This window comes from Macaca thibetana, chromosome 16 (assembly GCF_024542745.1).
Source record: "Macaca thibetana thibetana isolate TM-01 chromosome 16, ASM2454274v1, whole genome shotgun sequence".
Lineage (NCBI taxonomy): Eukaryota > Metazoa > Chordata > Mammalia > Primates > Cercopithecidae > Macaca > Macaca thibetana.
In genome coordinates, this window is record NC_065593.1 from 47,658,193 (window position 1) to 47,681,479 (window position 23,287).

General features: G+C 45.8%; 1 protein-coding gene and 1 long non-coding RNA gene across 2 annotated transcripts in view; one reads left to right on the forward strand and one right to left on the reverse strand.

Moving 5' to 3' along the window:
• The window catches only part of MRPL45 (mitochondrial ribosomal protein L45), a 390,432-nt gene that overhangs the window by 364,157 nt on the left and 2,988 nt on the right, over positions 1-23,287 (forward strand). Inside the window, exons 3-6 of the mRNA XM_050762841.1 lie at positions 134-311; positions 1,052-1,169; positions 5,948-6,046; positions 21,828-21,876. Coding sequence (XP_050618798.1) covers positions 134-311; positions 1,052-1,169; positions 5,948-6,046; positions 21,828-21,876 — 444 coding nt within the window. The remainder of the gene's footprint in view (positions 1-133; positions 312-1,051; positions 1,170-5,947; positions 6,047-21,827; positions 21,877-23,287) is intronic.
• Positions 19,930-23,287, reverse strand: part of LOC126938651 (uncharacterized) — a 72,402-nt gene continuing 69,044 nt past the window's right edge. The window contains exon 2 of the long non-coding RNA XR_007720149.1: positions 19,930-20,094. This is a non-coding gene — a long non-coding RNA (uncharacterized LOC126938651). The remainder of the gene's footprint in view (positions 20,095-23,287) is intronic.

A 23,287-nucleotide genomic window follows, 5' to 3' on the forward strand; every position in this document is an offset into this window, starting at 1 on the left:
TGCAATTTTTCATTGTTTTATAATTGTTCCTGAAGCATTCTTTGGATATGCCCTTTCTATAGCGCTTTGCTTAGAGTTTGTAAAAGATAGTAGATGTTTTTTCTAGGTTCCTAACCTTTCCTTTACCTTCCAGCCAGTTTTGGTGACTCAGTCCTCAGCTATAGTTCCAGTAAGAACTAAAAAACGTTTCACACCTCCTGTTTATCAACCTAAATTTAAAACAGAAAAAGAGTTTATGGAACATGCCCGGAAAGCAGGATTGGTTATTCCTCCAGAAAAATTGGACCATCCCATACATCTGGCCTGTACAGGTGAGGTATTTCTGGGACCCTGACCTGGGATCCTTCTGTCAGAGATCTTCTGGAACTTGGGATGACTTAGACTATGATTGATGATATTTAATTAAGCATGAAGTCAGTTCAACTTCAATAATGATTAGCCTTAAATACACTGTATATCATGAAGTTGTTCTTTAAACTTACTTTCACACTGTCTGTAGAAGGCAAGAGTGAAATTTCCCCATTTTGTGGAAGTAGAAGCTGAGGCTCTGAGAGAAGACTTAAATCTTTCTGGCTTTTTTTGTTGTGTTTTTTGTTTTTGTTTTTGTTTTTGTTTTTTTGAGACAGAGTCTTATTCTGTCACCCAGTGGCACAATCTCAGCTCACTGCAACCTCTGCCCCCCAGGTTCAGGTGATTCTCCTACCTCAGCCTTCCAAGTAGCTGGGATTATAGGCACCTGCCACCGTACCTGGCTAGTTTTTGTATTTTTAGTAGAGAAGGGGTTTCACCATCTTGGCCAGGCTGGTCTTGAACTCCTGACCTTGTGATCTGCCCACCTCAGCCTCCCAAAGTGCTGGGATTACAGGCATGAGCCACCGCGCCCAGCCTTGTTCTGTTTTTTTTCTAGTGTAACATAGTTCTCTCTACATGGAAGTCTGTTTCATTAGTCTACTTCATATCCACAATCCTTTCCAATTGTACATTACTTCAATTTTATGAGTTTTTCTCAATCTTTCAACGCTTTCTTAATTTTTTTGTTCCCTTATTACAGCTGGTATATTTGATGCCTATATTCCTCCTGAGGGTGATGCACGCATATCATCTCTTTTAAAGGAGGGACTGATACAGAGAACTGAACGAATGAAGAAGACTGTGGCATCGCAAATGTCGTAGGTGTCTGACACAGTTGGGACTTGGTATTAGAATAACAATTTCTTGTTGCTACTTTATCCCAAAGAGATCTTTTTGGGTTAATTGGATTGGGTATCACTCTCTTAATAACATGATGGTATTTTCTTCTTTGTAGTAGAGTCTGTATTTAATGCAGAATAATATGGCCTTCTGATCTTTTTTTTTTTTTTTTTTTGAGACGGAGTCTTGCTCTGTCGCCCAGGCTGGAGTGCAGTGGCGCGATCTCAGCTTACTGCAAGCTCCGTCTCCCAGGTTCACACCATTCTCCTGCCTTAGCCTCCCGAGTAGCTGGGACTACAGGTGCCTGCCACCACGCCCGGCTAATTTTTATTTTTTATTTTTTATTTTTAGTAGAGACAGGGTTTCACTGTGTTAGCCAGGATGGTCTCGATCTCCTGACCTCGTGATCTGCCCGCCTCGGCCTCCCAAAGTGCTGGGATTGCAGGCATTAGCCACTGCGCCTGGCGGGCCTTCTGATCCTTAGCATCCCTGGGTTTATTGGTAACATCAGTTAGGGAGTTGACTTTGGAGTGTGTTGAATCCTTTTTTAATCATATATTTGATTTTGTTTGTTTGTTTGTGTTTGAGATGGAGTTTTGCTCTTGTTGCCCAGACTGGAGTGCAATGGCGCAATCTTGGCTCACCGCAACTTCCGCCTCCTGGGTTCAAGCAATTCTCCTGCCTCAGCCTCCTGAGTAGCTGGGATTTCAGGCATGTGCCACCATGCCCGGCTAATTTTGTATTTTTAGTAGAGATAGGGTTTCACCATATTGGCCAGGCTGGTCTCGAACTCCTGACCTTATGATCCACCTTATGATCTCAAAAAAAAAAAAAAAGTTGGGATTTTTTTAGAGTTAGCCAGATGGAGAAGTGTGGTGAGGAACAGCATTCTAGGGAAACAGAACAGTACAAGCAAGGCTTTGAGGTTAAAAGAGTATAAAGGGGTGTCAGATTTTGTCAAATGCTTTTTTGTGTCTATTGAGATGATCATGTGATATTTGTTCTTTATTTTGTTGATATGACATATTAATTGATTTTTTTTTTTTTTTTTTTTTTTTGAAATGGAGTCTTGTTCTTTTGCCCAGGCTGGAGTGTAGTGACTCCATAGTGGCCACTGCAGCCTCCGCCTCCCAAGTTCAAGTGACTCTCCTGTCTCAGCCTCCCGAGTAGCTGAGACTACAGGTGCGCACCACCATACCCCACTAATTTTTGCATTTTTAGTAGAGACAGGGTTTCACCATGTTAGCCAGCCTGGACTCTTGACTTCAGGTGATCCACCCTCCCTGACCTCCCAAAGTTCTGGCATTACAGGCATGAGGTACCATGCCTGGTCTTATTGATTTTCAAATATTAAACCAACTTCACATTCCTGGGATAAATTCCTTTAACATACTTAAATTAACACTTTAATTTAATCAAATTCTCTATTTACATTGTTATAACTTGGAAAATGCTGTTGACGGCTGAGTTATAGAGTACATTATGAATATTTTTTCTTTCCTGCATAATTTTTTTTTTTTTCTGAAGTGAAGTGTCTTAATTTGCTCATTTGCTTATGGAACTGTGGGTTATGTAATTTCCTCTCTGTGCATTCAAAACATTAAATTTTTTTTTTGGAGAAGGAGTTTCACTCTGTCGCCCAGGCTGGGGTGCAGTGGCGTGATCTTGGCTCACTGCAACCCCTGCCTCCTAGGTTCAAGCAATTCTTCTGCCTTAGCCTCCCCAGTAGGTGGGACTACAGGCATTCGCCACCATGCCTGGCTAATTTTTTTGTATTTTTAGTATAGATGGGATTTCACCATATCGGCCAGGCTGGTCTCAAACTCCTGACCTCGTTATCTACATGCCTCAGCCTCCCAAAGTACTGGGATTACAGGTGTGAGCCACTGCGCCCTGCAACATTAAATATTTTATTAATTTCATCTTTTTCAAGAAATCCTTCCTAGAGTCTTCTTACCTGTTTCAATCTGGACTAGTTGCTCTTAAGGCCAACTGTACATCTTAGGATCTAATATTCCTCTTGCCTCCCTCTTATGTTGTAGTCCCTGTTGCTTGGGTCCTATGTCTTTATGTTTTCATAATTTATTTCATTACTTTGATGGAGCACATTTTCTAGCAGCTTCCTGAGAAAGGCTGCATGGTGGATAAATGAGATCTTGCAAGTCTAAAAAGAAGTCTTTCTTTTATTCTCGCACTTCATATATAATTTGCCCAGGTATTGACTTCTGCGATAGAAATAATCTTTTCCTCAATTAAAAGTACTGCTCAAAGTCTGGGCGTGGTGGGTCATGCCTGTAATCTCAATACTTTGGGAGGCTGAGGCAGGAGGATCACTTGAGCAGGAGTTAAATACCAGCTGGGCAACACAGTGAGACCTTGTCTCTACAAAAACTAAAAAAAAGTGAAAATTAGCCAAGCATGGTAGTGCACACTTGTAGTTCCAGTTACTTGGGAGGCTGAAGTGGGAGGATTTTTTGAGCCCCAGAGGTCAAGGCTGCAGTGAGCCCTGATGGCATCACTGTACTCTAGCCTGGGCGACAGAGTGAGACCCCATCTCAGTGAATGAATGAATGAATGAATTAATAATAAAAGCGCTGCTCTGTTGTCTTTGTAACTTTTTTTTTTTTTTTTTTTTTTTTGAGACGGAGTCTTGCTCTGTCGCCCAGTGCAACCTCTACCTCGGATTCAAGCGATTCTTCTGCCTCAGCCTCCTGAGTAGCTGAGACTACAGGTGCCCATCACCATGCCCGGCTAATTTTGTGTTTTTAGTAGACAGAGTTTCACCACATTGGCCAGGCTGGTCTCGAACTCCTGACCTTATGATCTGCCCACCTCAGCCTCCCAAAGTGCTGGGATTACAGCAGGCATGAGCCACCTGGCCGTAAACTTTTTTTTTTTTTTTTTTTTTTTTTTTTGAGACAGAGTCTTGCTCTGTCACCCAGGCTGGAATGCGGTGGCAGGATCTCAGCTCACTGCAACCTCTGCCTCCCGGGTTCAAGTGATTCTTCTGCCTCAGTCTCCCAAGGAGCTGGAACTATAGGCACATGTCATCATGCCTGGCTAATGTTTTGTATTTTTAGTGGAGATGGGGTTTCACCATGTTGGCCAGGATGGTCTCGATCTCCTGACCTCATGATCTGCCTGCCTCGGCTTCCCAAAGTGCGGGGATTACAGGCGTCAGCCACCGCACCCGGCCTGTCTTTGAAACTCCTAATGTTGGTGTTAGGAAGCCCAGTGTTGCCGGGTGCGGTGGCTCAGGCCTGTAATCCCAGCACTTTGGGAGGCTGAGGCAGGCAGATCATGAGGTCAGGAGTTTGAGACCAGCCTGGCCAGCATGGTGAAACCTCGTGTCTACTAAAAATACAAAAATTAGCCAGGCGGGGTAGTGTGTGCCTGTCGTCTGAGCTACTCGGGAGTCTGAGGCAGGAGAATCACTTGAACCCAGGAGGCGGAGGTTGCAGTGAGCCGAGATTGCGCCACTGCACTCTAGCCTGTGTGATGGACACTCCATCTCAAAAAAAAAAATAAGGCCAGGCACAGTGGCTCACGCCTGAAATCCCAGCACTTTGGGAGGCCAAGGTGGGTGGATCACGAGGTCAGGAGATCGAGACCATCCTGGCTAATACGGTAAAACCCTGTCTCCACTAAAAATACAAAGAAAATTAGCTGGGCATGATGGTGGGCACCTGTAGTCCCAGCTACTGAGGAGACTGAGGCAGGAGAATGGCATGAACCCGGGAGGCAGAGCTTGCAGTGAGCCGAGATCGTGCCACCGCACTCCAGTCAGGGCGACAGAGTGAGACTCTATCTCATAAAAAAGAAGCCCAGGCCGGGCGCGGTGGCTCACGCCTGTAATCCCAGCACTTTGGGAGGCCGAGGCGGGCGGATCACAAGGTCAGGAGATCGAGACCACGGTGAAACCCCGTCTCTACTAAAAAAAATACAAAAAATTAGCCGGGCGCGGTTGTGGGCGCCTGTAGTCCCAGCTACTCGGGAGGCTGAGGCAGGAGAATGGCGTGAACCCGGGAGGCGGAGCTTGCAGTGAGCTGAGATCTGGCCACTGCACTCCAGCCTGGGCGACAGAGTGAGACTCCGTCTCAAAAAAAAAAAAAAAAAAAAAAAAAAAAAAAAAAAGAAGCCCAGTGTTATTCTGACTCTTTTTTTTTTGAGATGGAGTCTCGCTCTATTGCCCAGTCCAGAGTGCAGTGGCACAATCACTACAACCTCTGCCTAAGTTCAAGTGATTCTCCTGCCTCAGCCTCCTGAGTAGCTGGGATTACAGACAGCACCACCATGCCCAGCTACTTTTTTTTTTTTTTTTTTTTTGAGATGCAGTCTCTCTCTGTGACCCAGGCTGGAATGCAGTGGTGCGATCTCTGCTCACTGTAACCTCTGCCTCCCGGGTTGAAGTGATTCTTGTGCCTCAGCCTCCCGAGTAGCTGGGATTACAGGTATGCACCATCACGCCCAGCATATTTTTATTTTTTTAGTAGAGATGGTGTTTCACCATGTTGATTAGGCTGGTCTCAAACTCCTAACCTCAAGTGATCTACCTGCTTCGGCCTCCCATAGTGCTGAGATTACAGGCGTGAGCCACCGCACTCCAGCCTGGGTGACAAAGCGAGACTCCGTCTCAAAAAAAAAAAAAAATCAATTATTGAGTAAGTAGATGGACATGAATGGAGCTCAGTGTAAGCTGTGAATTATGGAATTGTGAGAAGACCTTTAGAAGTAATACTCAGCCTTAATTTTACAGAATCCGGAGGATAAAAGACTATGATGCCAATTTTAAAATAAAGGACTTCCCTGAAAAAGCTAAGGATATCTTTATTGAAGCTCACCTTTGTCTCAACAAGTAAGTGAACTTCCTATCTTTACCCATTCTGTTGTCAGCAGTTAGTTATTATTTTAGGCACAGTTTTTGTTTGTTTTTGTTTTGCACAAATTTGTTTTCTGCCTTCAGGTAAGATATCTAGAGTGAGAGAACTTCCTATATTGGAAGTAATTAGTGACTGAAGCTGTCTTTCACTCCCCTCTCTGCTTCTGGGAATTTCTAGCATTTGGTCTGTCTCAGTTCCACCTGCATGTGTTGGGACCTTGTGCTAGAATAGCTGCCTTTTTCACCCCATCTGATCATCCCTGAATTCATCCTGATCTTTTTTGTGTGTTTGTCTTATGTATCTTCATTTCCCTTTCCTTGGTTATTTTGAATATATTTCTTGTGAAAATTTCCAGCTCTCCCTCCACTTTTATTTTTTAATTTTTTGTTTTGAGATGGAGTCTTGCTGTCTCACCCAGGCTGGAGTGCAATGGCACAATTTAGGCTCAACCTCCACCTCCCTGGTTCAAGCAATTCACCTGCCTCAGCCTTCCAAGTAGCTGGGATTGGAGGCACATGCCACCATGTCCAGCTAATTTTTTTGTATTTTAGTAGAGACGGGATTTCACCATGTTGGCCAGACTGGTCCTGAACTCCTGACCTCAGGCAATCCGCCCGCCTCGGTCTCCCAAAGTGTTAGGATTACAGGCGTCAGCCACTACACCCAGCCCCCCCACCATTTTTTTTTTTTTTTAATTGAGATGGAGTCTCACTGTTGTGCAGTCTGGAATGCAGTGACATGATCATGGCTCACTGCAGCCTTGACCTCCTGGACTCAAGTGGTTCTCTCAGGGACTCTACTTAGTTCCCCAAGTAGAGCTGGGACCACCGGCGTCTGCCACCACACCCGGCTAATTAAAATAAATTTTTTTTTGTAGAGACAAGGTTTTGCTGTGTTACCTAGACGAGTCTCAAATTCCTGGGCTCAAGCAATCCTCCTCCCTTGGCCTCCCACAGTGATAAGATTATAGGCATGATCCACCATGCCTGGCCACCAGCTTTTTCTTGATTCATTCAAATTAGGGCTGCTAGGAATATGAAGAATCAATATTAGGAGGCTGGAATATCTTAAGTACTAGCCATGGACTGTTGCTGGCATTCTTTGATCTGTGGCTGCTGTGGCTGGGCTTCAGGTGGGACCCAAAACCTGTAGTCTAAAATCCATTAATTATTTAATTTTACTTTTATTTCTTTTAAAAAATTTATTTATTTTGAATAGAGATGGGATCTCACGATGTTGCCCAGGCTGTTCTTGTTTTTGTTTCTTGTTTTGAGACTGTCTCATTCTGTTGCTCAAGCTGGAGTGCAGTGGTGCAATCACGCTTATTGCAGCCTCGGCTCCGGGGCTCAAGCGATCCTCCCACCTTAGCTCCCTGAGTAGCTGGAACTCTAGGGGTGTACCACCACACCCTGCCAGTTTTCATATTTTTTGTAGAGATGGGATTTCACCACATTGCCCGGACTACGGAGGCTGGTCATTTTTTTTTTTTTTTTTTTTTTCCCTTTTTGAGATGGAGTCTGGCTCTGTCACCCAGGCTGGAGTGTAGTGGTGCAATCTTGGCTCACTGCAGCCTCTGCCTCCTGGGTTCAAGCGATTCTCCTGCCTTAGCCTCCCAAGTAACTGGGATTTCAGGTGCATGCCACCACACCCAGCTAATTTTTGTATTTTTAGTACAGATGGGGTTTTACCATGTTGGCCAGGTGGTCTGAAACTCCTGACCTCAGGTTATCTGCCTGCCTCAGCCTCCCAAAGTGTTGTGATTACAGATGTGAGCCACTATGCCCAGCCTTGTTTTATTTCTCAAAACATTGTTGTTTTTTTTTGAGATAGACTGTTGTTCTGTTGCTCAGGCTGGAGTGCAGTGACGTGATCTTGGCTCACTGCAACCTCTACCTCCTGGATTCAAGCAATTCTGCTTACCCTCCCAAGTAACTGGGATTACAGGCACGTACCACCACACCTGACTATTTTCTGCATTTTTAATAGAGATGGGTTTCACCATGTTGGCCAGGCTGGTCTTGAACTCCTGACCTCAAGTAATCCACCCACCTTGGCCTCCCAAAGTGCTGGGATTACAGGCATGAGCCACTGCGCTCGGCCTAATTTTTTTTTTTTTTTTGAGACGGAGTCTCGCTGTGTCGCCCAGGCTGGAGTGCAGTCGCCTGATCTCGGCTCACTGCAAGCTCTGCCTCCCAGGTTCACACCATTCTCCTGCCTCAGTCTCCCGAGTAGCTGGGATTATAGGCACCCGCCACCATGCCTGGCTAATTTTTTGTATTTTTAGTAGAGATGGGGTTTCATCGTGTAAGCCAGGATGGTCTCGATCTCCTGACCTCGTGATCTGCCTGTCTTGGCCTCCCAAAGTGCTGGGATTACAGGCGTGAGCCACCGTGCCTGGCCAATTTTTGTAGTTTTAGTAGAGACGGGGTTTTGTCATGTTGGCCAGGCTGATCTCGAACTCCTGACCTCAGGTGATCCGCCCTCCTCAGCGTTACTGTTGTTTCTATTGAGAAATTAACTTTTTTTTTTTTTAATTTTGTTAAAGTTTATTTTTACTTTGTGCGCTTTTATTTATCTTTTTCTTTCGAGACAGAGTCTTGCTCTGTCGCCCAGGCTGGAGTGCAGTAGCACAATTTTTACTCACTGCAACCTCCGCCTTCCGGTTTGAAATGATTCTTCTGCCTCAGCCTCTAGAGTAGCTGGAACTACAGGTGCCCGCTACCACGCCCAGCTAATTTTTGTATTTTTGGTAGAGACAGAGTTTCACCATATTGGCCAGGCTGGTCTCGAACTCCTGACTTTGTGATCCGCCCACCTTGGCCTCCCAAAATGCTGGGATTACAGGTGTGAGCCACCGTGCCCAGCTGACTTTGTGTGCTTTGAAGATTTTCTCTCGGGCTGGGCATGGTGGCTCTCGCCTGTAATCCCAGTGCTTTGGGAGGCCGAGGCTGGCAGATCACAAGGTTAGGAGTTCGAAACCAGCCTGGCCAATATGGCAAAACCCCATCTCTACTAATAATAATAATAAAAAAATTTGCCGGATGTGGTGGCGCATGCGTGTAATCTCAGCTACATGGGAGGGTGACGCAGGAGAATTGCTTGAACCCGGGCGGCGGAGGTTGCAGTGAGCCGAGATCGCGCCATTGCACTCCAGCCTGGGTGACAGAGCAAGACTCCATCTCAAAAAAAAAAAAAAAAAAAAAAGGGGGCCGGGCGCGGTGGCTCAAGCCTGTAATCCCAGCACTTTGGGAGGCCGAGACGGGCGGATCACGAGGTCAGGAGATTGAGACCATCCTGGCTAACACGGTGAAACCCCGTCTCTACTAAAAAATACAAAAAACTAGCTGGGCGTGGTGGCGGACGCCTGTAATCCTAGCTACTCGGGAGGCTGAGGCAGGAGAATGGCTTGAACCCGGGAGGCGGAGCTTGCAGTGAGCTGAGATCTGGCCACTGCACTCCAGCCTGGGTGACAGAGCAAGACTCCGTCTCAAAAAAAAAAAAAAAAAAAAATCCAATAATTAGTCAGATGTGGTGGTGCATGCCTGTAATCTTAGCTACTCTGGAGGGGCTGAGGCAGGAGAATCACTTGAATCTGGGAGTCCGAGGTTGCAGTGAGCTGAGATCGTGCCATTGCACTCCAGCCTCAGTGACAGAGCAAAACTCCATCTCAAAAAAAAAAAAAGCAAAAACGATTTTTTTCTCTCTCTTTAGTATTCAGCAATTTACTATGATTTATCTATGTCTTCTTAAATTTTTATTTATTTTATTTATTTATTTTTTAGTTTTTTTGTAGAGACAGGGTCTGGCCTTGTTGCCCAGGCTGGTCTTGAATCCCTGGCTTCAAGCGATCCTTCCCCTCAGACTCCCAAAATGCTGGGATTATAGGCATGTGCCACCACACCGGGCCATGTGTGTGTCTTTTATCCTGCTCTGGGTTCATATTGCTTCTTAAATCTTTGGGTGCTTTTTTTGTCAGTGTTGGAAAATTCTCAGTCAGAACTCATCTCTTCAGATGTTGCTTCTGCTCCACTTTCTCGTCTCCTTGTGTAGTTCTGAATACACATATGTTAGATCTTTCACTATGTGCCAAATGTGTCTTCAGCTCTTTTCTATATTTTTCCAACCTTTTTTTTCCCCCTCCAGCTTTAGTCTGAATATTCTCTGATCTATCTTCCTGTCTTCTTTCAAATTGTAGCTAATCTGCTGTTAACCTACCTATCGAGTTTTTAATTTTATATTTATTTTCTGTTTTTCACTTTTAGAATTTTCATTGATTTGTGTGTGTGTGTGTGTGTGTGTGTCCATTTCTTTGGTAAAATTCTCTATTCTGTCATCTAATTTTTTTTTTTTTTTTTTTTTTTTTGAGGCGGAGTCTTCACTCTGTTGCCCAGGCTGGAGTGCAGTGGCACCATCTCCGCTCACTGCAAGCTCCGCCTCCCGGGTTCGCGCCATTCTCCTGCCTCAGCCTCCCGAGTAGCTGGGACTACAGGCGCCCGCCACCGCGCCTGGCTAATTTTTTTTGTATTTTAGTAGAGACGGGGTTTCACCGTGTTAGCCAGGATGGTCTCGATCTCCTGACCTCGTGATCCGCCCACCTCGGCCTCCCAAAGTGCAGGGATTACAGGCGTGAGCCACCGCGCCCGGCCTCATCTAATTTCTTGAACATACTAATCACAGTTATTTTAAAATCTGTGTCTGATAACTTCAAAATCTATGTCTTCAATAGGTCCATTTTCTCTTGTCTTATTTGTTTCTTTTTTTTTGAGACGGAGTCTCGCTCTGTCGCCCAGGCTGGAGTGCAGTGGCCGGATCTCAGCTCACTGCAAGCTCCGCCTCCCGGGTTTACGCCATTCTCCTGCCTCAGCCTCCCGAGTAGCTGGGACTATAGGCACCCGCCACATTGCCCGGCTAGTTTTTGTATTTTTTAGTGAAGATGGGGTTTCACCGTGTTAGCCAGGATGGTCTCAATCTCCTGACCTCGTGATCCGCCCGTCTCGGCCTCCCAAAGTGCTGGGATTACAGGCTTGAGCCACCCCGCCCGGCCGTCTTATTTGTTTCTTTTGGGTTTTAGTTAGTTCTTGTCATTTTTGTTTTTGTTTTTGAGATGAAGTCTTGCTCTCTTGCCCTGGCTGGAGTGTAGTGGTGCGATCTCTGCAGAGTCTTGCTATGTTGCCTAGGCTGGTCTCGAACTCTGGCCTCAAGCAGTCCTCTCACCTTGGCCTCCCAAAGTGTTGGTACAGTTTTCTTGTCATTTTGTATTCCTGCATTTTTTTATTTTAACAAATAGATATTTTAGAAAAATCAAAGACAATCATTTTTTTTTTTTTTCTGGTTTTTTTTTTTTTGTTTTTTTTGTTTTTTGAGACGGAGTCTCGCTCTGTCGCCCAGGCTGGAGTGCAGTGGCGCGATCTCGGCTCATTGCAAGCTCCGCCTCCTGGGTTTACGCCATTCTCCTGCCTCAGCCTCCTGAGTAGCTGGGACTACAGGCGCCCGCCACCGCGCCCGGCTAATTTTTTGTATTTTTAGTAGAGACGGGGTTTCACCGTGGTCTCGATCTCCTGACCTTGTGATCCGCCCGCCTCGGCCTCCCAAAGTGCTGGGATTACAGGCGTGAGCCACCGCGCCCAGCCGACAATCATTTATCTTAAAAATTATAAGATTGGGGCCAGGCGCAGTGGCTCATGCCTGTAATCCCAGCACTTTGGGAGGCCGAGATGGGCGGATCACGAGGTCAGGAGATCGAGACCATCCTGGCTAACACGGTGAAACCCCGTCTCTACTAAAAATACAAAAAATTAGCCAGGTGCGGTGGCGGGCACCTGTAGTCCCAGCTACTCAGGAGGCTGAGGCAGGAGAATGGTGTGAACCCGGGAGGCACAGCTTGCAGTGAGCCAAGATTGCGCACTCCAGCCTGGGCGACAGAGCGAGATTCCGTCTCAAAAAAAAAAAAAAAAAATTATACAATTAATAATAGCTTTTACACATTTGTGGTAAAATACACATAATATAACATTTACCATTTTATCATTTTGAAGTATATAATTCAGTGGCATTAAGTACATTCACAGTGTTGTACAATTCTTACCACTATCCATTTCCAGATTGTGTTCATCCCAAACAGAAATTTTGTACCCACTAAGCAGTAATTCCCCATTGCCCTCTTCCCTTATCACCTGGTAACCTCCATTCTACTTTATTTATTTATTTATTTATTTGGTATTTTTAGTAGAGAGGGGGTTTTACCATGTTAGCCAGGCTGGTCTCAAACTCCTGGCCTCGAGTAATTCTCCTACCTCAGCCTCCCAAAGTGCTGGGATTACAGACTTGAGCCACCACACTCAGCCGTCTACTTTCTTTCTCTATGAATTTAACCATCCTGATGCTATGGTCTGAATGTTTGTGTTCCTGAAAATTCATTTGTCGAAATTCTAACTCCCAAGGTGATGGTATAGGCTGTGGGGGGACCTCTGGGAAGTGATGAGGTCATGAGAGTGGAGCCCTCATGAATGGGAATAGTGCCCTTATAAAAGAGACCTGAGGGGCTGGGCGTGGTGGTTCACACCTGTAATCCCAGCACTTTGGGAGGCCGAGGCAGGTGGATCAAGAGATCGAGGCCATCCTGGCCAACATGGTGAAACCCCGTCTCTACTAAAAACAAAAAAATTAGCTGGGCGTGGTGGCATGTACCTATAGTCCCAGTTACTCGGGAGGCTGAGGCAAGAGAATTGCTTGAACCCAGGAAGTGGAGGTTGCTTGCAGTGAGCTGAGATTGCACCACTGCACTCCATCCTGGCAACAGAGCGAGACTCCGTCTCAAAAAAAAAAAAAAAAAAAAAAAAAAAGACCCGAGGGAGCTTCTGCACCCCTTCTGCCCATTGAGGACACAGCAAGAAGTCACCATCTATGAGAAACAGGCTCTCACCAGACACCAGACTTGCCAGTGCCTTGATCTTGATCTTGGACTCCCCAGCCTCTAGAACTGTGAGAAATACATGTTGTTTATAAGCCACCTGGTTTATGGTATTTTTGTTATAGCATCCTGAATGGACAAAGGCATCTAGGTATCTCACATAAGTGGAATCTTACAGTTTTTGACCTTTTGTGATTGGCTTAGTTCACTTAGCATGATGTCTTCAGTGTTCATATATATTGTAGTATGTGTCTCCTTATTTTTATTTATTTACTTATTTATTTTCTGAGATGGAGTTTCGCTCTTGTCACCCAGGCTGGAGTGCAGTGGCTCTATCTCCGGTCACTGCAACCTCTGCCTCCTGGGTTCAAGTGATTCTCCAGCCTCAGCCTCCCAAGTAGCTGGGATTACAGACGCCTGCCACCACACCCAGCTAATTTTTGTATTTTTAGTAGAGATGGGGTTCACCATGTTGGCCAGACTGGTCTCAAACTCCTGACCTCAGGTGATCCACCCACCTCAGCCTCCCTAAGTGCAGGGATTACAGGTGTGGGCCACCATGCCTGGCTACATGTGTTTCCTTATTAAGGCTGAATAATATTTCATTGTATGTATATACACCACATTTTGTTTTTTGTTTTTTTTTTTGAGACGGAGTCTCGCTCTGTCGACCAGGCTGGAGTACAGTGGCCGGATCTCAGCTCACTGCAAGCTCCGCCTCCCGGGTTCACGCCATTCTCCGGCCTCAGCCTCCCGAGTAGCTGGGACTACAGGCGCCCACCACCTCGCCCGGCTAGTTTTTTGTATTTTTTAGTAGAGACGGGGTTTCACCGTGTTAGCCAGGATGGTCTCGATCTCCTGACCTCGTGATCCGCCCGTCTCGGCCTCCCAGAGTGCTGGGATTACAGGCTTGAGCCACCGCGCCCGGCCCACATTTTGTTTATCCATTCATCTAGTGATGGACATTCAGGTTGTTTCCACTTTTTATTGTGGCATAATGCTCCTGTGATTGTTGGTGTACAAGTATCTCTTCGAGTTCGTGCTTTCAATTCATTTGGGTATATACTCAGAACTGAAGTTGTTGGATCACATGGTAGCTCTATGTTTAACTTTTTGAGGGGCTAGGTGGCTCATACCTGTAATCTAGCACTTTCGGAGGCCAAAGTGGGAGGATTGTTTCTGGGCAACAGAGTGAGACCCCCATCTTTACAAAAACATTTAAAAAATCAGCCAGGGGGCCGGGCGCGGTGGCTCACGCCTGTAATCCCAGCACTTTGGGAGGCCGAGGCGGGCGGATCACAAGGTCAGGAGATCGAGACCACGGTGAAACCCCGTCTCTACTAAAAATACAAAAAATTAGCCGGGCGCGGTGGCGGGCGCCTGTAGTCCCAGCTACTCAGGAGGCTGAGGCAGGAGAATGGCGTAAACCCAGGAGGCGGAGCTTGCAGTGAGCCGAGATCGCGCCACTGCACTCCAGCCTGGGCGACAGAGCGAGACTCCGTCTCAAAAAAAAAAAAAAAAAAAAAAAAAAAAAATCAGCCAGGGGCCAGGTGTGGTGGCTCATGCCTGTAATCCCAGCACTTTGGGAGGCTGAGACGGGCGGATCACAAGGTCAGGAGATCAAGACCATCCTGGCTAACACGGTGAAACCCCGTCTCTACTAAAAAAAAAAAAATACAAAAATTAGCCGGGCGCGGTGGTGTGCACCTGTAGTCCCAACTACACGGGAGGCTGAGGCAGGAGAATGGCGTGAACCTGGGAGGCGGAGATTGCACCACTGCATTCCAGCCTGGGCGACAGAGCGAGACTCCGTCGCAAAAAAAAAAAAAAAAAAAAATCAGCCAGGCGTGGCGGCGCATGCCTGTAGTCCCAGCTATTTGAGGTGCTAAGGCAGAAGGATTGCTTGAGCCCAGGGATTTTTGAGGCTGTGGTGAGCTAAGATTGTGTCACTAGACTCCAGCCTCAGTGACAAAATGAGACTCTGTCTCAAAAAAAACCCTAACTTTTTGAGGAATCACCATATGGTTTTCCATAGCAGCTACACTGTTTTACATTCCTACGACCAATGCACAAGGATTCCAATTTCTCTACATCCTCACTGATACCTATTACTTTCCTTTTTATTCTTTTTTTTTTAATTTTTTTTTTTTTGAGATGGAGTCTTGCTCTCTCACCCAGGTTGGAGTGCAGTGGCGAGATCTCGGCTCGCTTCAACCTCCGCCTCTCGGGTTCACGCCATTCTCCTGCCTCAGCCTCCTGAGTAGCTGGGACTACAGGTGCCCGCCACCACGCCTAGTTAATTTTTTGTATTTTTAGTAGAGACGGGGTTTTACCATGTTAGCCAGGATGGTCTCGATCTCCTGACCTCATGATCCACCCGCCTCGGCCTCCCAAAGTCCTGGGATTACAGGCATGAACCACTGTGCCCAGCCACTTTCCTTTTTATTCTTTAAAAAAAAAAAAAAAAAGGCCGGGCGCGGTGGCTCAAGCCTGTAATCCCAGCACTTTGGGAGGCTGAGACGGGCGGATCACGAGGTCAGGAGATCGAGACCATCCTGGCTAACACAGTGAAACCCCGTCTCTACTAAAAAATACAAAAAAGTAGCCGGGCGAGGTGGTGGGCGCCTGTAGTCCCAGCTACTCGGGAGGCTGAGGCAGGAGAATGGCGTGAACCCGGGAGGCGGAGCTTGCAGTGAGCTGAGATCCGGCCACTGCACTCCAGCCCGGGCGGCAGAGCGAGACTCTGCCTCAAACAAAAAAAAAAAAAAAAAAATATATATATATATATATATATATATATATGAAATGGGGTCTCACTCTATTGCCCAAGCTGGTCTCAAACTCCTGGGCTCAAGCAGTCCTCTTGCTTCAGCCTCCCAAAGTGCTAGGACTACAGGTGTGAGCCACCATGGCCAACCTTTTTCTTTTTATAATAGGCATCCTCATGGGTGTGAAGTGTGGTATCTCATTATGGTTTTGCTTTGTATTGCTCTAATAGCTAGTGACATTGAGCATCTTTTCACGTGCTATTGGCCTTTTGTACATCTTCTTTGAAGACAGGTCTTTTTTTTTTTTGAGATAAAATCTTTCTCTGTCACCCAGGCGGGACTGCAGTGGCACGATCTTGGCTCATAGCAACCTCCACCTCCTGGGTTCAAGCGATTCTCCTGCCTCAGGCTCCTGAGTAGCTGGCATTACAGGCATGCACCACCATGCCCAGCTAATTTTTGTATTTTTAGTAGATACGGGGTTTCACCATGTTGGCCAGGCTGGTCTCAAATCCTGACCTCAGATGATCCACCCGCCTCAGCCTTCCAGAGTGCTGGAATTACAGGCGTGAGCCGCTGCACCCAGCCCAGAAAGGTCTATTTTTAAATTAGACTGTTATTTTATTGTTGAGTTATAGGAGTTATTTATTTATTTTGGATATTAATCCCTTATCAGATAAATGCTTTGCTAATATTTTCCCCCATTTTATGGTTCGACTTTTCACTTTTATTATTTTTTTAGAGATGGAGTTTTGCTCTTGAAGCCCAAGCTGGAGTGCAGTGGCGCGATCTCGGCTCACTGCAACCTCTGCCTCCTGGGTTCAAGCAATTCTTCTGCCTCAGCCTCCCATGTAGCTGGGATTACAGGCATGTGCCACCACACCTGGCTAATTTTTGTATTTTTAATAGAGACAGGGTTTCAGCATGTTGGCCAGGCTGGTCTTAAACTCCCAACCTTGGGTGATCCACCTGCCTCGGCCTCCCAAAGTGCTGGGATTACAGGCATGAGCCACCGCGCCCGGCCATCTTTTCACTCTTGATAGTATCTTTTGATGCAAAAAAGTTTGTAATTTTGATGAAATCCAGTTTATCAAGTTTTTTTCTTTTGTTACCATATTGGGTTTTTTCTTTTGGTGTCGTATTGAAGAAATCATTGCCAAATCCAGTGTCATGAAGTATTTCCCCTTTCTTTTTCTCTAAGATTTTTATAGTTTTAGTTCTCACATTTAGGTCTTTGCTCCATTTTGAGTTAGTTTTTGTATGTAATGAAAAGTATGTGAATATTTTGCTTTTTTTTGCATGTGAATATTCATTTTTCTAGCACCATTTATTGGAGACTGTCCTTTCCCATTAAGTGGCCAGGCTGGTCTCAAACTCCTGACCTGAAATGATCCGCCCGCCTTGACCTCCCAAAGTGTTTGGATTACAGGCATGAACCAGCGTGCCTGTCCCCAACAGTGGTTTTTGCAGAAATAGAGAAACACAGTCAGGCGTGGTGGCTAGTTCAACCTAGTTTGAATAATATCAACTTAGTTTCAATAATATACAAACACTCTGCTCCTATATGTCTCTCTCTCCCACTTTATTATGTCTCTCCTGCTTCATTATCACAGATTACAGTTTTATACCTTGGGTGCCCATTACATCAATTCATAATTATTGTTTTATGCATTTGCCTTTTAAATCATATAGAATGAAAAATGAGGAATTACAAACCAAAAGTACAATAATGCAGGCTTTTATATTTACCTATGTAGTTACTTTTACTAGTGTTTTTTGTTTTTTTCTTGTGGTTTTGAGTTACTTTCTGGTGTCCTTTCATTTTAGCCTGAAGGATCCCCTTTAGCCTTTGTTTCTTTCCTGTCTTTCTTTCTTTCTCTCTCTCTCTCTCTCTCTCTCTCTTTCTTTCTTTCCTTCTTTCTTTTCCTGTCAGGTTCTCACTTCATCAGCCAGGCTGGAGTGAGCACAGTGGTGCAATGATAGCTCCACTGCAGCCTCAAGCTGCTGGGCTCAAGCGATCTTCCCACCTTAGCCCCTGAGTAGCTGGGACTACAGGTGTGTGCTACAGCACCTGGCTAATTTTTTTTTTTTTTCCCTAATTTTTTGTAGAGACAGGGGTCTTGCTTTGTTGCCCAGGCTGGTCTCGAACTCCTGGCCTCAAGTGATCCTCTTGCCTCTGTCTCCCAATGTGTTGGGATGATAGACATGAGCTGCTATGCCCAGCCTGTTGCTGCTTTCAAGATTCATTCTTTTGTCTTTGGGTTTTGACACTTTGGTTTTAATGTTTCTTGGTATGGATTTCTTTCAATTTATCTTGCTTGGAGGTTTTTTAGCTTCCTGGAGGTACATATTAATGTCTTTCATCAGATTTGGGATGTCTGCGGCCATTATTTCTTTCTTTCTTTTTTGCATTTTATTTTTATTTTATTTTATTTTTTGAGATGGAGCTTTACTCTTGTTGCCCAGGCTGGAGTGCAGTGGCCTGATCTTGGCTCATTGCAGCCTCTGCCTCCCAGGTTCAAGTGATTCTCCTGCCTCAGTCTCCCAAGTAGCTGGGATTACAGGTGCTTGCCACCACACCCGGCTAATTTTTGTACTTTTTAGTAGAGATAGGGTTTCACCCTGTTGGCCAGGCTGGTCTTGAACTCCTGACCTCAGGTGATCCACCTGCCTTGGCCTCCCAAAATGCTGGGATTACAGGTGTGAGCCACTGTGTCTGGCTGCATTATTTCTTCAAATTTTTTTTTCAATCCATTTCTTTCTTCTTTTTCTGGGACTCCTGTGATGTGTATTTGGTATACTTGATGATGTCCTATAGGTTCCTCAAGGTTTTGTTCGTTTTTCTTCATTCTTTTTTCTCTTTGCATTTTAGACTATGTAATTTTAATTACCTTATCCTTAAGTTCACTGATTTTTGCCTGCTCAAATCTGCTGTTGAACCCCTCTAGTGAATTTTAAAATTTATTGTACTTTTTAGCTCCATAATTTCTGTTTGGTTCCCTTGTATAATTTCTGTCTCTTTAGCGATATTCTCAATGTGTTCACACATTGTTTTTCTGATTTCATTACTTCTTTGTCCGTGGTTTCCTTTAGCTCATTGGGCATATTTAGGACAATTGATTTGTGTCTTTACTAATAATTACAATGTCTGGGTTTCCTTAGCGGTGGTTTCTGTCAAATTATTTTTTGGCCGGGTATGGTGGCTCATGCCTATAATTGCAGTACTTTGGGAGGCCGAGGCGGGCAGATCACCTGAGTCCAGGAGTTCGAGACCAACCTGGCCAGCATAGTGATACCCCAACTCTACTAAAAATAAGCTGCGTGTGGTGGCGCGCACCTGTAGTCCCAGAGTCTCATTCTGTCGCCCAGGCTGGAGGGCCATGGTGCAATCCCCCCCAACCAAAAAAAGTGTATTTGTCTATTTCACATTTTATCCAACATGTCCTTCTTTTTTTTGAGATGGAGTCTCACTCTGTTGCCAGGCTGGAGTGCAGTAGCGCGATCTTGGCTCACTGCAACCTCCACCTCTTGGGTTCAAGCCATTCTCCTGCCTCAGCCTCCTGAGTAGCTGAGACTACAGGCGTGTACCACTGCACCTGGCTAATTTTTGTATTTTTAGTAGATTCTCCTGCCTCAGCCTCCTGAGTAGCTGAGACTACAGGCGTGTACCACTGCACCTGGCTAATTTTTGTATTTTTAGTAGAGACACGGTTTCACCATGTTGGCCAGGATGGTCTTGATCTCCTGACCTCATGATACGCCTGCCTTGGCCTCCCAAAGTGCTAGGATTACAGGGGTGAGCCACCGCATCTGGCCCATTTTATCCAACATTTTAAAATGTTTATAGTAGGAGTAGTTTTACATTAACTCAGTCTGTTATGTTGCAGAAGCAGATGTCTACCTTTTCAGAGTAAATTCAATTGCAAAATAGTAAGTGAACTCATGGAAAATTGAGTTTATTTATTTCCACCAAAGACTTCTATGCCAGGATAGTGAGGAGGAAGAGTTCACTCAGAGGTGCCAGTCATGGTAGTTTGTCACCACAGCTCAGTCTAGTCTAGTCTGTTCCTACAGTAGAGGAAATGACTTGGAATCTTTCCTAGTAGGAATGGAGATGAAAGGGAAGCAGATAGACATGTTAGAACTAATCCTTTACCCACTCTGGGCTTAGAGAGCAAGATTTTTCTTTTTTCTTTTTTTTTTTTTTTTGAGATGGAGTCTCGCTCTGTCGCCCAGGCTGGAGTGCAGTGGCCGGATCTCAGCTCACTGCAAGCTCCGCCTCCTGGGTTTACACCATTCTCCTGCCTCAGCCTCCCGAGTAGCTGGGACCACAGGCGCCCGCCACCTCGCCCGGCTAGTTTTTTGTATTTTTAGTAGAGACGGGGTTTCACCATGTTAGCCAGGATGGTCTCGATCTCCTGACCTTGTGATCCGCCCGTCTCGGCCTCCCAAAGTGCTGAGATTACAGGCTTGAGCCACCGCGCCCGGCCTTTTGTTTTTTTTGAGACGGAGTCTCGCTCTGTCGCCCAGGCTGGAGTGCAGTGGCGCGATCTCGGCTCACTGCAAGCTCCGCCTCCTGGGTTTACGCCATTCTCCTGCCTCAGCCTCCTGAGTAGCTGGGACTACAGGCGCCCGCCACCGCGCCCGGCTAATTTTTTGTATTTTTAGTAGAGATGGGGTTTCACCGTGGTCTCGATCTCCTGACCTTGTGATCCGCCCGCCTCGGCCTCCCAAAGTGCTGGGATTACAGGCGTGAGCCACCGTGCCCGGTCGAGAGCAAGATTTTTCAAAGGGGACAAAGAGTTAAACTGCTCATAGTAAACTGGGGAAAAGTCATGTGTGTATCTGAAAGAGGCTAATCTATGGCCTTAGATTTGATACTCATCAGTTAGGATCCCTCCTAAAATCTTGTACCTACATCAGCTAGGGTTTGTTGTCTGTTTTGTGGGGTTTTTTGGGTTTTTTTTGGTTTTTGGTTTTTTTTTTTTGAGACGGAGTCTTGCTGTGTCGCCCAGGCTGGAGTGCAGTGGCACAATCTCAGCTCAGCGCAACCTCTGCCTCCCGGATTCATGCCGTTCTCCGGCCTCAGCCTCCCAAGTAGCTGGGACTATAGGCACCTGCCACTATACTCAGCTAATTTTTTTTGTATTTTTAGTGGAGATGGGTTTCACCTTGTTAGCCAGGATGGTCTCGATCTCCTGACCTCGTGATCCGCCCGTCTCGGCCTCCCAAAGTGCTGGAATTACAGGCGTGAGCCACTGCGCCCGGCTGTTTTGTGTTTTTCTAACCATTACTGTATAGAGTCAGCATAACTTGGCCACTCTGGCAGCAACAAGATAAAGGAGAAATAATAGGACCAGGAAAGACATGATTATCTTTGACTAGGTTCAAAGATGAGATTGTAAGATACAAGGCCAACAACATGGTGAAACCCCATCTTTACTAAAAGTACAAAAATTAGGTGGGCGTCATGGCATGCGCCTGTAATCCCAGCTACTCAGGAGGCTGAGGCAGGAGAATGGCTTGAACCCGGGAGGTGGAGGTTGCAGTGAGCCGAGATCGCGCCACTGCACTCCAGCCTGGCAACAGAGTGAGACTCTGACTCCAAAAAAAAAAAAAAAAAAAGATATAAGGCCAAGCCAGATGGTACTGATGCTAGGTCAGAGGCAAGAGGAGATAAAACAAGCTATTGATTGTTACTTGTGTTGAACTTTGTTGCTCATACCAGCTTAGAGCAAAAATCAGGTCCTATGTCCCAGTGAGGGTACCCATCTTAAGGATATATGGTAATTTTAGAGAAATTTCCTCCTGCTCCTTAGATTTAAACATAATTAAAAAAAAATTTTTTTTTTGTAATATAATTTTATTCTGCTACTAGATCTCAGGGTTTTCTGGTAAATCACATTATTGTTTGTCTTTGTGCCCCTAGAATTTAGCATATTATATACCTGGCTTATACAAGATGTGCCAAAAACATTTGTAAAAATGAATTGTTTTTCATTTTCAGGGCCATTTTCAGTCTTCATACAGCGTATTATAAGAGCAGTAGTCAATGATATTTATTGTTTTCTTTTGTAGCTCAGACCATGACCGACTTCATACCTTGGTAACTGAACACTGTTTTCCAGTAAGTTCTCATCCTCCTTAGAACTTTGGGGTGACTGAGTGGACAGATTCTAGACATCGTCTCTGGTTTTTCTTTTCTTTTCTGGTTTTTTTTTTTTTGAGACAGATTTTCGCTCTTGTTGCCCAGGCTGGAGTGCAATGGTGCGATGTTGGCTCACCGCAACCTCCACCTCCCGGGTTCAAGTGATTCTTCTGCCTCAGCCTCCCAAGTAGCTGGGATTACAGGTGCCCGGGACCATGCCCGCCTAATTATTTATTTATTTATTTATTTTGAGACAGAGTCTTGCTCTGTCACCCAGGCTGGAGTGGAGTGGCGAGATCTTGGGTCACTGCAAGCTCCGCCTCCCGGGTTCATGCCATTCTCCTGCCTCAGCCTCCTGAGTAGCTGGGACTGCAGGCACCCGCCACCACACCCAGCTAATTTTTTGTCTTTTTAGTAGAGACGGGGTTTCACTGTGTTAGCCAGGATGGTCTCAGTCTTCTGACCTCGCAATCCATCCGCCTCGGCCTCCCAAAGTGCTGGGATTACAGGTCTGAGCTACTGCATATGGCCTAATTTTGTATTTTTAGTAGAGATGGGGTTTCTCCATGTTGGTCAGGCTGATCTCTAACTCCCGACCTCAGGTGATCCACTGACCTTGGCCTCCCAAAGTGCTGGGATTACAGGCATGAGCCCCACCATGCCCTGCCTGGTTTCTCTTAAGAAGGATCAGTTTTGAGAGTGTAGGAAGTTTAAGGTACAGGCTGAAGTTTCATTGCTTGTAGCTGAATGATAATGTCTTGACACGGACTCTGGTAAGGGCCCTGGCGAATAAAAGAGGTCCCTCAACCAGCAGTCATGACACTGCAGGAGCATCCTGAGGCTTGGATATGGGCTATACGAGGCCACATCTCCATATACCTGCACTATCATGAAGGATTTAACCAGAGTTCATGAGGCTTATATTGAGTGGTAACAGCAATGTGAGGCACTTGGAGGGACCCCCAAGGATAAGAACTTTGTAGTTCAGTTAGGGATTCAAGAATAAGAACTTGGGGCTGGGTGCAGTGGCTCACGCCTGTAATCCCAGCACTTTGGGAGGCTGAGGCAGGTGGATCACAAGATCAGGAAATCAAGACCATCCTGGCTAACATGGTGAAACCCCGTCTCTACTGAAAATACAAATAAATTAGCGGGGCATGGTGGCGGGCGCCTGTAGTCCCAGCTACTTGGGAGGCTGAGGCAAGAAAATGGTGTGAAGCTGGGAGGTGGAGCTTGCAGTGAGCCGAGATCGCGCCACTGCTTCAGCTTGGGCAACAGAGCGAGACTCCCGTCTCAAAAAAAAAAAAAGAACCTTGGGTTTCTATCAATAGAACTTCAGTTTCTATAAGTCTTCCCCAGTCGTAGCAGTTTAGCCCTTAAGTCCTGTAAA